The sequence below is a fragment of the Polistes canadensis genome, unplaced genomic scaffold, assembly GCF_001313835.1.
Source record: "Polistes canadensis isolate GaletaPanama2010 unplaced genomic scaffold, ASM131383v1 scaffold_52, whole genome shotgun sequence".
In the NCBI taxonomy this organism is placed as follows: domain Eukaryota; kingdom Metazoa; phylum Arthropoda; class Insecta; order Hymenoptera; family Vespidae; genus Polistes; species Polistes canadensis.
In genome coordinates, this window is record NW_014569599.1 from 628,742 (window position 1) to 646,447 (window position 17,706).

Here is a 17,706-nt window from a genome sequence, read left to right on the forward strand (position 1 = left end):
GATGCGTTCTTTCAAGAAATTTTTTGTGTTTTTTTTTTCTTCTAAATCGAAGTAGGGATCTCCATTTATTATTCTTTTTTTTTTCTTTTTTTTTTAATCATCTAAGAAATAATTAAGTAGACGAAAATCTATTAAAAAGAGAGGGGAGAGAGTTGAGAACATTAAATTATAAAAGAAATTAATAATTAATAATTAAGAAAAGAAAAGAAAAGAGAGAGAAAAAATATGGACACATTCTGAGCAATGATCGATGAGAATTCGTTGTTTTATCTTTCTTTTTTTTTTTTTGGATCTCAGGGACAAGGGGACAACATTCGACGTATAGAAAATCTAAAAAGATCGTAGATAAAAAAATAAAGATTCAGTAAAAGAAAGATAGAGAAAAAGGATATATGTCGATAATGTTGTCGACGTCGTACCCCGTGGTCCTCCGGCAGGGTTGGCTTTCTTCAATCGCGATTAGTGCTACGTAATTTTATCACGAAGACTCTCACGATGTTTCTTATAGATCTGTATCCTACTTCTTGCATGATCCTAGATAATCGAGGTGATCAATCGTGCCTTGAAGTTGACGATACGTTCGCTCGTGGCAGCCAAGCGCTAAAAAATGAAAAAAAAAAAAAAAAAGAAAAAGATTGATATATACGTATCATTCAATTTTTATTTACCAAAATTTCAATTTATTTTTTTACGATTTTTTTGTTTGTTTGTTTCTTTCCTTTTTCTCCTTTTCCTATGAATTATTATTCTGAAATTTTGTCAATGTATTTCGAATGATAAAATAATCTGTAAGGTAACATTTCTACGATAATATCGAACGTTTATAATTTTCTACGTAGGATATTAACATATGTCGACTATTAGAAAGGGTTTTGTTGATAAAAAGAGATAGAAAGAGAGAGTCGATTGATTTCTCGGGATTTTATTTTTCTTTACTCGATAAGAAAAATGTATATATATATATATATATCATTTGACAAATCAACATTTTTTTTTCGTCACAATTGATTTTTCTTTTTGGTTGATTTCTCGATTCGTAGAAACGAGACAATATTAATAAATAATTCTTCGAGTGCCCCTAGCGATCTCGCGTGCCAAAAGTCGTAGTGAATTTACTTCTTGCATAAGTCAATACAAGTACAAGACGGTGGCAAACGAACGGAGGAGCTATTTCATAGAGAAAGTCGCGCTTACATTTTTGCTTTCCATCGATCCTGACACGGGTCGCTTGCGTAATAGCCCGGTTTATATATCTGGAACGAAGTGTAGTAGCCGTTCGTTCGTTCGTTCATTCCTATTCGCATTGGTGAAAAATAAATCATTTCGACTTTGTACGTTAAGATTTGATTTTTAACTTTCTGATTTGTCCAATGATATATACGTCGATCATAAAAAAAAAAAAATATTATTAGTCATCTAATTAGAATAAAACGATCCCTTTTACGACATTACTACATAAGTTTAAAGTCCTCCTCTCTCTTTTTTATCTTTTATCTTTCTGTCTTCCTTTTTTCCGTCCAATCTAATGTCCTTGCAAAGATTGTTACCCGAAGGAGGTGTACAAACTTGTTTCATTAGAAGCTCAAAGTTCAACGTTTAGAAACGTATTGGCTACTTGGGTTGTAATATCACGCAACCATTTGGTATATAATGAAACATTACGTTTGATCATAGAACGGCCATATTAAATTGATAGCTCTGCTATCGGTCTCCTATTTCTTATTTATTTTTTATTCATTTTTATTCAAATTACACGACTTATCGATCTTAAAATAGTTTTATTTAATATATAAGTTTGATTGATTGAGAGAGAAAAGGTAAATGATCTTCGATTACTTTCTAATTTCTTTGTATGCGTCAACGTGATTAAAGAAAAAAAAAGAGAGAGAGAGAGAGAGAGAGAGATAGACGAATAGGCAGACAGAAAGAGACGCGAATTTTTGTACGATCGAACGTGTCTCGGCTCGGTGATTGTATTCGATAACAATCGTTAGAATGTTCCTTCGTCCGTAAATAATTCGAATCGTATAAAATCAATTTCTTATTTTATGATAACTTTTTTAAATTCTTGTTTATTCGAAATTACTTCTCGCGAACGTATAAAAGAAACAATTATATATTATATGAGGAAATAGTCGAAATTTGTCTCGTAAAAAATAAATTTTTGGTTCATTATTCGATTAAAAATTTTTCTCATTTCATTTGATATTTTTTCTTTTTTTTCTTTTTTCTACTTACGAGTATAAGATCTTGAAGAAGATTCGAAATTCCTCTATTGGCAATAACAAAGAGCCTGGTAATTGGTCCAGGTATAGCTTCTTGCGTACCGTCCGTCCTTCCAGCAGAAGCATCACCTGACGAATTACTTTGACTACCGCTTCCTGCTACCATCTGAAAGGAGATTTGACTAAATATAATGATAAAATGAATGAATTAATAATATTCATGCTGATAGTGAACAGAGTAAGAAACATCTAAGAGAAAAATAGAAACGTATCTTGAAGGAGAATCAACCTTATATACATTGAAACATATGTGTTTTAATTTTGACATAAATACAAGTTGCTTCTAACATTAAACCACATAAAAAAAAATGCAACATGCATTATGAAATTTAGTATACGTGCACGTAACGCAATATGTTTCAAAGTGATACGAGGTCCTTAATAGAAAAAAAGTTTTCATACGTTTAAACAAAGTATTATAAAATTGAGGAAAAAATAGAAGAAAAAAAATGAAGAAATAAATAAATCAAAAAGAAACAAGTAAAATATATTTAAAGAGAGAAAAAAGGAAAGAGACAGACAGACAGATAGATAGATAAGATGGATAGAGATGATAGACAGATAGATAGATCAATAGAGAAAGATAGAGAAAATCACGTTCGATATCATCTTCTTTCGTTTTTTCTTTTCTCGGTTACTTTACTTTACGTTACATTACTTTGTTTGCTTTATTTTGTTAGGACATAATTACAGTGTGTTGCAGCTCCACGTCCAGCTCCAGCGCTCCCGACACTACGTTGTGCTCTTTATCTATTTCAAACGATGCTTATAACTAATTTTTATATTTCAATCACACTTCATGAATATCCATTCGATATTGCTAATTAATATTTCTTACGTGCTACGATAACAACAACTCTAATAATGGTTTCGTGATGTTGGTAAATCTACGAGGCGTGTAAGTGAATATCGACGCAGGGTGAGATACAAAGAAAATTAATTATAATGATCATAATAATGGCTATATGATGATGATGATGATGATGATGATGATGATGATAATTACGATGACTATGATATATGTACTGAATGAAATATCCGTTGAAAAGTTGTCAATGACGTAAGTTCTCGTCAAATTTTGAAAGGATTTTTACAAAAATTATATCAAAGTATATTACGTATTAATGATACTTGTGTAAAAATAATGAAATGAATAAAAAAAAAAGGGAAAATCATTACTCAGAGAACGTACGTCATGAGCTGATATTTACAACGGATTTACAACGGATATTACGATAAAACTACTTGGCTACGTGATGGTAGCGCAATGAGTAAACGATTGAACCAATTTCATGATTAATCTTTGAAAGAAAGATCGAAACGTTTGATATCAATCCAGTAATATATTACAAGAACAATCTTGGCTTATCTCGTTTGCTCGTTGCTTGTGCTAGGACTACGTTAAACAAACAAAAAAATAATTAAAAGAATAAATTACAACAACAACAACAACAACAACTACGCTGCTAAAGAAGAAAATTAGGATTACAGGTGCAAGATTAAAACGAGATCGGCTAATACTGTGAAAATAAATAGTACAATTAATCGATAATTAATAATCGTCTATATATAATTAACGTGAGTCGCGATTTATATTTGCATTGGAAGATAAAATAAAAAGAAAATAATAAAGGAAAAAAAAAAAGAAATATAAGAATAAAAACTCCACGTATATGATACGAGGAGACGAGGTTTAACGTCCATTGGCCAGTCGATTTGGGCAAAAAAACAATTTGCCTTTTTTAGTCGGTGATTGTCGGTGATTGCGTCGGGACCGTTGTGGCCGGGGTGGAACGGACGGGTCATGAATTCTTGGAATGGATTCGAGCGAAAAATGAAGGACCCAGGAGTAGTACGATTTTAACGATAGAGAAAGAAAGCACGAAGGTGAATATATCGTGGATATCAAACGCTGTATAGTTTGACATTATGTAAGGGAACAAAGAAATAGAAATATCTAGAAAAAGACAGAGTAAGAAAGAAAAAGAGAAAGATAGAGATAAATAATGTTAGAAATTTGTAAAGATTCGAAAGATTAACGTAAGACACAAACGTTTCTAGTCACGTGTCAAGATTTTTAAAAAATATACTATTACATTTTAAAATGCTAATAATATTATATTGATGATAATAATAATTGTGTATAGTAAAAAATATTTTCTTATCTTGATACGTAATTCGTTTGTAATAGAAATAAAGGGGGTAGAATTAGAGGAATGTAGAGATACACACGTGGACGAGTAACACAAATGACGTAGAATGCGTAAAACAAAGAAAGATAGAAATGAAGATGGTAAAGAAAGAAATAATAGAGATAAATAAAGATAAACGGTGAAAAGGGAAAAAAGACGATAGAGTTTAGCCATGGGAAAAGGTTATCATAACCGATAATGTATAGACCATATGAGCGATGTTAAGTCGACGATAGAAAGTGCGAAAACTTAAAAACGCTCGAACCATCCACAAGCAAAGTGTGCTAATATATATGCATGCGTGCCTGCGTATTTAATGCATATATACATATACAATGTACATATATACACGCGAGATACGATAGTATTGGTAGTTCACGTTTTGCGGTTCGAAAGTCAGACAGGAAGATCTATCGTTGGTTCTTTTATAATCTCATTTTATATTGCCAGTAAATCGACGTTGTTATTAAACTCCAAGTTAAAAGACGGTTTAATTATTTCTTTGATTATTCGACCGAGTAATTATCTTTTACAAATAAGGAATACGCGTAATTGGCGAATATTTTTTTTTCTTTTTTTTTGTTTCTAATTAACAGATGATATTATAAAATTATCGAACTATATCGTAAAAGTATACGATCGTTTATCTTATTCGGTTTAAATTTTAGATAGAAAAATAATACCAAATTCTATAATTTTTCTAAAAAGAAAATTTTGAAATAATACTTGTTCCGTTATTATTTATCGTACAGTAGTGAGTTTTCTATGATAGTGTGCAGAGATTAAAAGGTATTAGCGTTAAACACATACACAAACAAGAGATAGAAAAAGAAGAAAAATAGTAAAAGATAAAAAAAGAAGTTTTTAAAAGAGAGAAACATAGAGAGAGAGAGAGAGAAAGTAAATCAGGGGTTGAAAACATTTATAAAATCGATTACGGATTTTGAAATACTCATAAAAAATTGAAAAAAAAAAAAAAAAAAAAAAGAAATTGTATATAATCGATATTGCATCGCGGTGTTTCATATCGATACTATAAATTATTTTTTCATTATTGCATCATTTCAGTAATATAAAAATTAATCTATCTATATCAAAAGTATCAAATATATATCGATTACTGTTACAACAAGAAACTGAACAAAATAAATAACATTTGTATAAAAATCGATATATAAAATCGATTGAAAAAAGATAATAAAATTCATTCATTACTAATATACAACTCAAATTGTTATTGTCCGCGTGAGAAAAATGAAAAACCGAATAAACGTATGTATAGAAATATCATAAAATATGTAGAAATAATGATAAAAACCGTAATCGATTTTTTATTCATTGCAACACATGAGTGAGTGAGTAAGTGAGTAAATGATTAGTGAAATTAAAAATGGCCGTAGGCAATATGGTTGGAAGGATGTTGAGAGAGATGATGGTCTCGTACCGATGGTGGTTGAGTGCCGGCTGCTGACTGAGGGGCGGCTGTCGAGGATGCATCGGCCGTCGAGGAAGATGCGCCAGGGGTAGAGGAAGAAGAAGAAGATGATGATGATGGTGATGATGATGATGCAGAAGCAGCAGCTGGGGCGGCGGCAGCGACGTCTCGCGAAGCACTAAGACCGAGCCCTAAGCTCTGAGTGCCGGCGACCACGCGGTAAACCGTGCCCGCCGCTCTTGCCGCCCCGTCGGCTGCTTGCTACACGAGAACAGATACGAGAAAATTCGTCAATCCATTTTTTATTACTTTTCCCCGTTGATATTTCAGCCTTTTTTTTATCATTCCCTGAAATTATATATCAATCCAATCCAGCCAATCCTGATCTTCGTCCTTATTATATTTTTTTACCACCCCTGCCCGCCCATACATCGTTATATCTTCACGCTTTTCTTTTTTTTTTAATCGCCCACTTTGCTCTTCGTTTTGTTTGTCGTTTGAATGATTCCTTTTTTGTTATCGCTGAAAAAAAATCTTAAAGGAAGAGTACACCCTGCGTGGACAATTTTCTAATAGTATTTCTATAATCGATCTTTATTCTAATTTACAAGAACAAGTGTGTTTAAGTACAACTCGACGATTTAAAGTCATGTTTAGTTTATTTTCTTGTTGAAAGAAGTGAAACTTGGAAGTTATCAAAATGATATTCATTGTAACTTTGATTTTTAAGATTATACTTATGTAATTATTTTAATTAATGTACAGTTGTTTTATATTAATGTTGTATTACATATAAATAGGACGTTAAAATAGAAAAAAAAAGTATAATCTTGAATTTTATTTAGATTACGAATGTTATACCCGTTATACATACGAAGCCTTAGGCAATAAAAACGAAAACAAGTCATATAAACAAAATTTAATAAAAGAACTTTGATTGAGAACAACGTGCCAGTCTTAAGGTGAATTTCGAGGAAGACAGTGCTCCGACTATATACTCAGTGCTTCTAAATTGCAATATATACTTTTTTCGATTAATTAACGATTAATTAACCATTATTTTAATATTCTAATGTACTTTGCTTATATTTAAGATTGTTTAAACTAAAATATATTTCTTTTTAAGGTTCCTGATCAGCGATAAATTTGAGTTGAAAATTTTCATCTAATACAAAATATCAGATAAAAATTATTGAATATTTCAAGTATATATTAACAGATATATATAGAATTTCTTCATCCTAAAAACGTTATATCAATAATTTTCAATCAAAAATTAAATAAACGTAACAGTGCACGATTTTATAGGAAACTCACTGTATACGAATAAATTGATCATTTTCCATTTGATAATACGAATAGTTTCACTTCCAACCATGGACATTATTTAATTTTAATTCACATTTCGTCTTGTAAATTAGATCGATCGATTATACGCGACTTGTTTTATTGGTGATCTCGTTCCCTACTTAACATATATTATTATTTATGATCTGCAACAGAGAGAGAATTGGTTTTTTTTGTTTGGTAAATTAGAATTAAATGATGGATATATTTGGTGAAATTTAATCGAACGAAAAGGACTCGCGTATCTCAGCGGCTCCATTAACCGCAGCATTGTGAAATTCCGTGCACGGCGATCTTCGAGTGAGCTAAGGCCGTTCCTAGGTCAGGAACCTTGGAATAGGAGCTAGACACGGCCTAGCAATTCGATGATACTTTCACTACCGTCTCAGCATTAAACGCCCTTGTCGTTTTCCGTATAAAACGCTCCACTCTCTTACTATATTATATTTCAACTAGCCAACAAAACGATATATATGCTTCGAAGAAAATCCTGATGCGAAACGCTCTTCGTCTTATTTTTAAATATAATTATCTTATTTATTAACACAACATATATATATTTTTTGTTTTTTTTTTTGTTTTTTTACCAAGCCTATACGAAACGAAATTTCTTTTAATATACACACATTTGCATTCGGAAGTTAAATCGATTGATTACATTGCATTTATAAAATATGTATTCTTATAATACATAAATGTGTATATAATTTTTATGTTATTACAGACACAACGTATACAATATTAATATTATTAAAATAATCGAGATAATTTTTTGTATTTAATCATGAATAATTAAGTATCAATCATAGTTTCTTTCTTTTTGTTTCAATCGAGTTAACCGATTTGGTTTATTATAAAAAAAAAGATACATTATTTAGATAATTGTTTTGCCAAACCGATTAACTGTATCAGACAACAAGGAATATAAAATGATGTGTATAAAATATGTTTTTTTGTTCCGTATAGGATAATAGATGTGAAAATGGTATGAAAATATAGATTTTTCAATGTTTGATCGTTAGGATAGATAGAGAAACATATTTTGTAACAATAGAGACACTAACTTACCCTGATTATATCAAAAAGGAAGTTGCCTGAGCCTGCTCCGCTGCCACCCGAACTCCCCCCAAATCCAAAGTTCAAAAACCTTTTATTTCTGTTCTCATCGTCACTGCTTTCGACGTCTTCCAAAGGTGTTAAATTTGGCACCGCCTCGTTCGCCGATTGTTCGTCAGCAAATTGCACGCGTACCTCATTGTTCTGTGACTCAGACCCAACCTCGTTAACCCGATTCTCCGCCTCAGGATTCACGTCCTAGAAGCAAACAATTTCACATAAATATTCCACGTCTTTCAAATGCGTATCATTTTTTTTTTTTTTTTACAAGTACAATTTCAAATCTTATTCATTTGCGCAAGGTAAGATAAAAAAATGATTGGAAATATGTAGTCTACCTTGAATCACTTTTTCATTAAAAAAAAAAAAAAAAGAACAAAAATATCTTTAATGGGGAACAGAATTATAATCCTGTAAACNGACCCAACCTCGTTAACCCGATTCTCCGCCTCAGGATTCACGTCCTAGAAGCAAACAATTTCACATAAATATTCCACGTCTTTCAAATGCGTATCTTTTTTTTTTTTTTTTTTTTTATACAAGTGCAATCTCAAAGCATACACATATGCAAAAACAACGGTAGAAAAATGATTGCTAATATGTAGTCTACCTTGAATCACTTTTTCATTAAAAAAAAAAAAAAAAGAACAAAAATATCTTTAATGGGGAACAGAATTATAATCCTGTAAACATAAAAAACTTTCAAGTGTCAAAGAATATCGTTGTCGAGCAAGTCATGAATATATTTTAGTCGTCATTATTTTCGTAAAAAAATAAATCTTGAAATAAGTAATTTTGTTGGTTTATAAAAGTATCGAAATAAATCGAGAAATATTATTAGAATTTCATTAATTAATTACCATCAAGGACAAGGACATCTTTCTGATTTTACACTTCTAAAGTTACTTTACGTAATACATTTGATTTTATTTCGTCATATTAAATTATTCAGTGATTGGCTATAACATAAGATGCTTCTCATGTTTTTTTTTGACTTTTAATGACTATTTCAGTTCTCCTTATCTCAAACGAATAAAAGTGAAATGCTCGAGAAAGTTCTTGACTACAGAAAGTTTAGTAACGATTAGTCGAAAAAGCAGACGATTTAACGCTTAAGCATAATGTCTTGAAATTGGGTGGCATGGTATAAATAAAATGATCATATTAATAAATCGATCAATCAAACATTTGTGCAAGTGTTGGAATGTTAACTTATATAAAGGCAAAATTAATTCAATGATATTTGTTTTTTTTCCATTATTCCTATCGATGATGAGTTACGTTCCTCGCATACTTATGAATTATTATACACAATTATATGTTACTAATCATTAAGCTGATCAAACTTTTTGTTTGATCACGATCAAGTTTTATCGATCATTTGGTTTTTTTCTCTTCATTCATATTTTACATTCGTCATCCTTTTTTTTTTTATTAGCAACAGTAAAATCTTCCCAAGAACACAGATACTTTTTACAAAAAAAAAAAAGAGAGAGAAAGAGAAAGAAAGAGAGAGAGAGAGAGAGCGAACGAACAATCCCATAAAGTTATATCCCATAATGGTATTGGGAATATTTGAAAACCGCAGCTGTCTTTCGAGCGCGGTAAAAAATCGTCCAAAGAATTTTTCATCGATCAAACACCTGATCGTCCCATGAAAAGGAACGTAAATATGGAGTATGAGTTAGCACGATAAACAGAGACTAAAACGAAAATGAAGAAAATACAGACGGACAGGGTGATGAGAAAATATCGAAAATTGAAGAATTTCCGCAATAGTCCTTTTCGTGCGGTCATTTTTTTTACGAGATAATAACCAGCAGACAAAATAGTAATAGTAGTAGTAGTAAAAGAAGAAGAAGAGCGAGGTTTGAGATAACACAGCTAGAAAACACCTGTTCCGATCGGAATAATCGTCTATTATTTTACCGAGCTTTGTGTTAAACGATCACAGCACCGAAGTATTGAGATCGGTTGTTGCATTTTCGGTTGTTGCATTTTCGGTTGTTGCATTTTCGGTTGTTGCTGCATTCTCGGTTGTCGTTGATTCGATGGTGTTGGAAGTAGTTGTATTGAGACTACTCGGAGTAGGAGTAGTAGTTGTAATAGTAGTCGCAATAGTAGTAGTGCTAGATGATTTGTTATTTTTATCCTCCAGCGTTGGAAAGGTAGTTTGAGAAATCGAAACACTGGAACCGTTTGAATTGATCGAATCAACGCGAACGCCATTACCATTATCCTTGTCCCCCAGGTTGTCTTCGAAAGGTGATTCTATCATTACGGTTGAGCCATTGTCGTTTGCTCTTCCAGTACTGCCACCTCCACCACTTCCACTATTATTATTGCCAAGGACGTTTCTTAGCACGATCGGGCCAAGGACGCGGAAGATTTCCGCGACTATAGTGTTCACCTTATTATCGATCATCTAAAAAACAACATCACTTAACCGGAAGGAAAGAAAAAAAAAAGGAATCTTCTCATTGATTTCTGTTCATTCTCTCTCATTGATATTAGAATTATATTCCGATGAAGGAACAATTATTTTTCTCTATCCTTTTCTTATTCTTTTTTTTTTTTTTTTAACTCCTCTTCTAAAGGATGGATTTCCAAAAAGGATCAATGCGAGGATGGATTTTGAAATAATATTGAACGATCTCGGAATACATAAGTAGACATTAACGATCTGGTCTTCTGCAACGAAATCGCGTTACCAAATCGATTCCTGTCGCAAAAGCCTCGGCCGGCATATAAAAAAGGAAACACACCGTGGTAAATTGTTATTGTCATGCCCGTCGTCTTATTTCATTACGAGTAGATATCTAACGGAGTGTACAAAACATAGAGAAATTCATTTCAAAATTGGGTAATGACTAATAGTTTATCGTTCGATCGATGAAATGGCGTTCTAAACACCTGGAAATCATCGGATTGGTACGATTTTTCCAATAGGAATATAATATATTTGTATACGAAAGATAAATAAAATAATCGAACAAATTTTGTCCGATTGATGATCTCCTCTTTCGTAATAACTTTTCGAGTCCGCAATAAATTGCGTTTAGAGTGGATTAATAAAAAGAGGAACGAACGAAGGAACGAACGAACGAAAGAATTACTTTCTCGGCAGGAATTCCAATTGAAAGGTGACCGTTCAAATCCGTTCAGATTTTGAAAGGATCTTTTAGAAGAAAGATGATCGAAACCTTGCAATCTTACCGAGGATTACAATTTCAATCTATTCTAACTAAACAACTTATACGTTGTAGTTTACTTTGATCGATCATTTAAAATAATTGATTATTTTTCTTTTCGACTCGTCAGCTTGATTTTCTTGATTTCTTTTATTTTTTCTTTGTTTGTTTTTTATACCAGGCATTAGCTCACCTGGGTAATATCTGGAAACAGTTGACGAAGAATACCAATCGTCCTTTTATTCCTCAGTGCAGCTTCCTTGTCCCCTTCGATCATTAACAACCGTTCGAGAGCCTGAAAAAAGTTTCGTTTGGCCCCTTTTTTTTCTATTTCTTTTATATTATGCACATATTTTTTTCTGACAAATTATAACTCGAACAATTATCGAATCCCCGTCTCTTTTCTCTGTTTATTTTTTTTTTTTTTTTGAAACATCTAGCATCGATATAATAATGCTAAATCATTCATGTTACTATTATAGAAGTGTTTAAATACTTGAGTCAGCAATTTATTTGCTTAAATGGAAGTAAACATGTACAGGTATAATCGATAATGCATTTACAAGCTCAAGAAAAAACTTGCTAGAGATTACTAACGTCGATATTCTCTCTCTCTCTCTCTTTCTCTTTCCTTCTCCAAGTATTCTTGATCAATTAAAACGTGTGATCAAGAATATTTTATAATGAAGGTTAAACATACAATGTATTCGATAATGACTACAATTTGAAACAACGTACCATTAGTTTAATTAATTCAATCATAAATATATATTTGAAATCTATTCGTATTTTTTCAATTTGTTGTTATATTCCTAACGTGAAATATAAAATATTCGATAAAATCTAGATCGAGTTACACGTGTTACTGCGTGGACATTGTGCGATGACGTTGCACAACCTACCTACAGCACATTTAACTTTCCCTCAAACCTCGTTCGTGTTCTTTTAAGCATTCCATATTTTCGTCAAATCCATTTCTAACAAGAATAGTAAGTCTTAACATTTTATTACATCGTCGATATCTTTCCCATTCAAGCTTGTGAGATATTTTTCAATTAATTTATCGTCAAGTTGAATTACAACTTACGTATTCAAATATATTCTATGAAACTTCATTGACATCATGGAGATAATAATTCATTAATTATTATTAAGAGATGATGTTAATTTGAAATCATTAATAATGTTTAATAATATCTTAAAACGTTGACTCACAGTTCATTGAAATATTTCAACAAGATATTAAATGATAGAATCAAAATTCAACACGTCGATGACAAATTTTGTAACGATTTATTTCTCAAAATGATTCATAAATTATTTCGAAATAATTATGAATCTTATATATTCGAGAGAATAAAGTAATAAATATATATACTTATATATTTTTTAAAATAAAAAACAAAAATGTATGCGCGTCATTGAAACAAGATAAAAGAAAGAAATACGGAAACAAATTATTACTTTTTTATTAATTTTGATAAAATCTATACGTGTGTGATTCTCACACGTGTAAGAATCTCGTATAGATCTTTTAACGTGTATGCGTGAGTTTACGTGTATGTTAAGGCTGCACTTTCCATTGGACATCGATCGAGCTCGAAGAAAGTGTCCGCTGAGTTTGTAGCGTTCGCGGCCAGTGAAAGTGTCGGAACTGAAAAAGACGAGAGAGGAGAAGTCAGCCACGATGGCCTCGGACGCCCGCGATTTCGTTTTTTGGACCGCATATTCTCTCTCTATCTCTCTCTCTTTCTTTGCTTATTTTTGCCTATTCATATATTTTTAAGGATATTTATAAATCCATATTAAATTCTTCTTTCAAAAATTTTTACATCTCTTTTATTTGCTAATTTTTATTTCTTTTTTTTTTACAATTCTGGTTTTAAGAGATACAAATTATGAGTAGAAAAAGATGAAATCCTTGAGATTAATACTTGATTAATTACTAACGTTGCTTAACACTTTTTTCTCTTTTTTTTTTTTATTGTTGGTAATCAGCACTAATAAGTAGCAAAAATTGATACAATCGTTTTTAATAATAAATGATATAACTATTTTATTCATCTCATCTACTTTTTGTTGTTGTATAGAATTAATCGATTTGTTGAATGAATTGTGCACATATATACGAGTCTTAACAAAAACGGTGCAATACCTTTAAGTTGTTATAATTAATCTATTACAATATAGTATATGAGGATTATTATTTTGTTAGATTGAATTTTTCTAAATATATTGAAAGTATGATTTATCCAAATTATCTCATACTTCAAAGATTTGAAACAAAGATTTCTTGCAAAAAGGTATAAAACAATATTACAGTTTGATCGTATCATCGAAGAAGATTGATATAATTATTTTCAACTTTTCAGAAGTAATTTGATAGAACAATTATTATCGATCTATGTAATAAATATCTGATCGTTTAAAGTGTTCGATGTATTGCACCTTTTTACGAAGATCTCGTATATATATTTATAGGTGTTAGGATTTTTATCAAAGATTTTAATCGATCATTCAATTTGAACGGGGCCAGCAGTTGATTTTCTTCTCTCGCAACAACCTCGCGATTATTTCGGCTTTTTAACTCGATAATTTTTTAACGGGCAACTTGTATTTTCTACGTGACTGACTTCGTTTCGTCACGTGGGGAAGTAAAACTTTCAACAAGTTGCTGTAGATAGATAAAGTCAAACCGTTGACGTTTACATGCCAACGAGATTTTCATAATTTCTAGTCAAATATCAACGAGAACGTCTACGTCCATTTCTATGTTCTTTTTTTTGCTTCTTTTTTTTATTTTCGTCAAACTAAATTTTTGTTTTCTTTTCTTTCCTTCTTCCGAGAAAGAAAGAAGAGAGATCTTTCTCTTTCTTTCTCTTTAGAAAGATCTTTATTTTCACCGGACGACAGGAGGCGAAAGTAATCGCGTTTGTGTAAGTAAAAAAAAAATATACAATTAATAACTCGATCGTTGCAATCGATTTATGACAATACCTAAGAGACAATCAAGACCATTTGTAATATTTTTCTTACATACATATATACAATTAATTTATGAACAAGAGTAACAGAAGTATTCGTATAACTGTTGATTTAAAACAATCAAATACTTTTTTGTAATACCAAAATATTACTTTGTATTTTTATTGTATCTTACGTAATTGCAAATAATCTTGTTAATCTAAATTGTCATCGTTTAAATAATAAAATATTCTCTTCTGCAATGAAATTTTAATAATTTAAAAATATGTTTACGAGTATATAGAAAAATTTGGATGATTAATCATTTACAAGGAAATATCAATTATTTCAAATTTACAGTTGTGGGAACGTGAAAGAATACTCCTGTGACTCACATATGTTCACTATATTATGCTTATATATGTATATATACAGACATGAGTATAAATGTATCGTAGAAATTCAACTTTCTCCAAGCTTGAACGTATCGAGAGATAAAAGGCGGACCAGTTTTCCATAAAAGATAAAATGACCCAGTGACACAGTGAAAGTTGTCATAATACCTCTTATAAATTACGTAATTTGGCAATGTTCGTGAAATAATTGCATTTTATTTAGTTATTTATAAAAGAGAATTAACTACGTCTAATAACGTTGCTATTCATTTTCATTGACTTTTTCTTATAATAAATTGTTTCATAATTAACGATAATTTATCGTACACAGGGTATATAGAACGGTCTCAAACCGCGAAGTTATATCTTACTGATTTAAAATGATATTCGATTTAACGAATCCAATCGCGTAGTTTATATTTTCTTATTTTATTTTATTTTCTTCTTCTTTATTTTTTCTTTTGTATAATTCATTATTCGCATTGCTTCCAATTGCATTCTTACACCGTATTAGTTGGAATAATGTTTAGAAAGCTCGCCTCTAACATTATTTAATTATTATTATTATTATTATTATATATATATATATGTATATACATACAAGAGAAAGAGAAAGATAAAGAAACAGAGTTAAAGAAAAGAGAGAGGGGAGAAAAAAGAATGTTCGAATTTGTGTTCCATTCACTTACCTCTGATCGAAACCCTCTTTCTTGAGGCACAGGATACGAGTTGACCAATGCGAAAACGCTGATCGTAGCCACCAGAGTCACCGTTGTACACCTCATTTTTCTTCTTTCTTTATTTCTTCTTTTCTTCCTTCTTTTTTCTTCTTCTTCTTCCTTTTTTTGCTTTTTATCTTTTTCTTAATTATCGTCACAAGATTTGTCTGCAAACGACAGAGAATAAACTTTCGTATTTTTGGGACAAATAAAAGAAATAATATTTCTTGTGACGTTGTGTTAATTATTAATGATGATGCTAATCGTGCTGATGATAATGATGATAATGATGATGATTATAAAGAAGTTTAGATTTTTCTTCGTCTTCTTATTCGAAGGTCATGCATGTTGAACATGTTATAATAACGATATCATGCTTAGAACCCATTAGTGAAGACCGGAAACGAATTGAAAGGAATGTAAAGTAAGATACAGGTGAAGTAGCTCGGAAGATCGATAGGAAGAAAGGTGGTAGTGGTAACGATGATGGTAACGGTGATGGTAGAAGGGGGAGGAGGAGGAGGAGGAGGAGGAGGTGGAGAACCCGAGGAAAGGCTCTCTTTTCTCGAGCATAGTGTTCAGCTAAAGACTATCACTTTCGACCGAATGAAAGTCCGATAATTCCGTTCCCATCTTCATCGCAAGAGAATTTTCAACGACAACGTAGAAACAACGTGTTCATTTAAACAAATAGAAAACAAAGTAAAATTCCTAAATTCGGTTTTTTCGTAAATTATCTTTTTCATTATTCGAACGTGTTTAATTTTTATTATTATTATTATTAAAATTTTACGTGGCAAAGTAAATTGGAAAGCTTCTTTTTTAACGATTCATTACTGAAGTATAACCGGTAAAACAAAGATTAATATTATCAACATGATGTAGTAATTTATTATTATTCCAATTATATAAAGTAGAATGAAAATTCGATACTCGTTAATAACGAATGGTCAGTAATAAAGTAGAATGACGTTTAGGAAATAAAAATGACTTTGACGATCGCTGTCACATTAGATTCAATGCACGAATTCAATGCACACGTTTTCTACTCGAGGATGACGAGGTATTGCGTTATTTTATTCAGTCTCGAGGTCATTTGATTTGATGGACATTTTAATAATCCAACAACAACAACATATCGTATCTATCAAAACTTCAAAATACGAAGTTATAACGTAAGAAACAAATAATTTGTTCATTATTATTATTATTATTATTATTATATTATATAGTTTTCTATATCAAACACGAGAGTGAAATTATCGTACGAAATCGCATACGTTTAATCACGATTTTCCTTTCTGATCGATTTCCTTTACGATCTTTCACTAAAGAGATTTCACTTCCCTATGTAAAATATTTTCTTCCGAATAACTTTCCAATCATTTCCATTTTTCCCCAATCGTTTATTTCTGTCACCTGACACGTGCGTTTCGATTAAACTCGTGACAAAAATTCAACGAAGATTTTTCTTTGTTTTTTTTTACCCTTCCGTTTCTTTTAAAACAACGAACAAAAGAAAAGAAAGTAATTATATTGAAATGTCATCTCACACAGGAATTCACACTCGCGCGATCTACGAATTTTCCTAATTTTCGTACACTTTGTGGTGTAAGTAAAGAAGGGGAGGGAAGTTAGTAGTAGTAGTGGTGGTGGTAGTGGTGGTGGGTGGTGGTAAACAGGTGGGGGAAAAGTTTCAGCACAGGTATTGAAAAAGAAACAATTATTTAAACGACAAAAATAATAATTTCGATAAAAGCCACGTTCAGAATTCACCACAAACACAGTATTTATATATATATATATATATATATATTATATCAAATTTCAATTAACATTTTATTATTTGTATACCTAAATATATAATTATTTAAATTCGTTTACGAATGCGGTGTCACGTTGTGGAACAGAAACAAAAATATATTATATATATATCTAATTGAAAAAAAAAAACTTTCTCGAATATTGTAAAAGAAAAAAACTATATAAGGAATTGATTGAATATCCCTAAAGGAGCTCTCCCGACAGCCCCGTTCTCGTCGACTTTTCTCTGACTGTCTGT

General features: G+C 31.1%; 1 protein-coding gene across 1 annotated transcript; it reads right to left on the minus strand.

Moving 5' to 3' along the window:
* Window positions 1–275: 275 nt before the first annotated feature.
* On the minus strand, window positions 276–17,687 carry LOC106785574 (E3 ubiquitin-protein ligase RING1-like). The gene is made up of 8 exons (XM_014746182.1): window positions 17,499–17,687; window positions 15,615–15,811; window positions 11,760–11,861; window positions 8,813–8,839; window positions 8,328–8,573; window positions 5,922–6,173; window positions 2,239–2,391; window positions 276–600 (listed from the first exon to the last, which is right to left on the minus strand). The coding sequence occupies exons 2-8, from the start codon at window positions 15,708–15,710 to the stop codon at window positions 535–537; spliced, it is 942 nt and encodes a 313-aa protein (XP_014601668.1). The 5' UTR covers window positions 15,711–15,811; window positions 17,499–17,687; the 3' UTR covers window positions 276–534.
* Window positions 17,688–17,706: the final 19 nt, after the last annotated feature.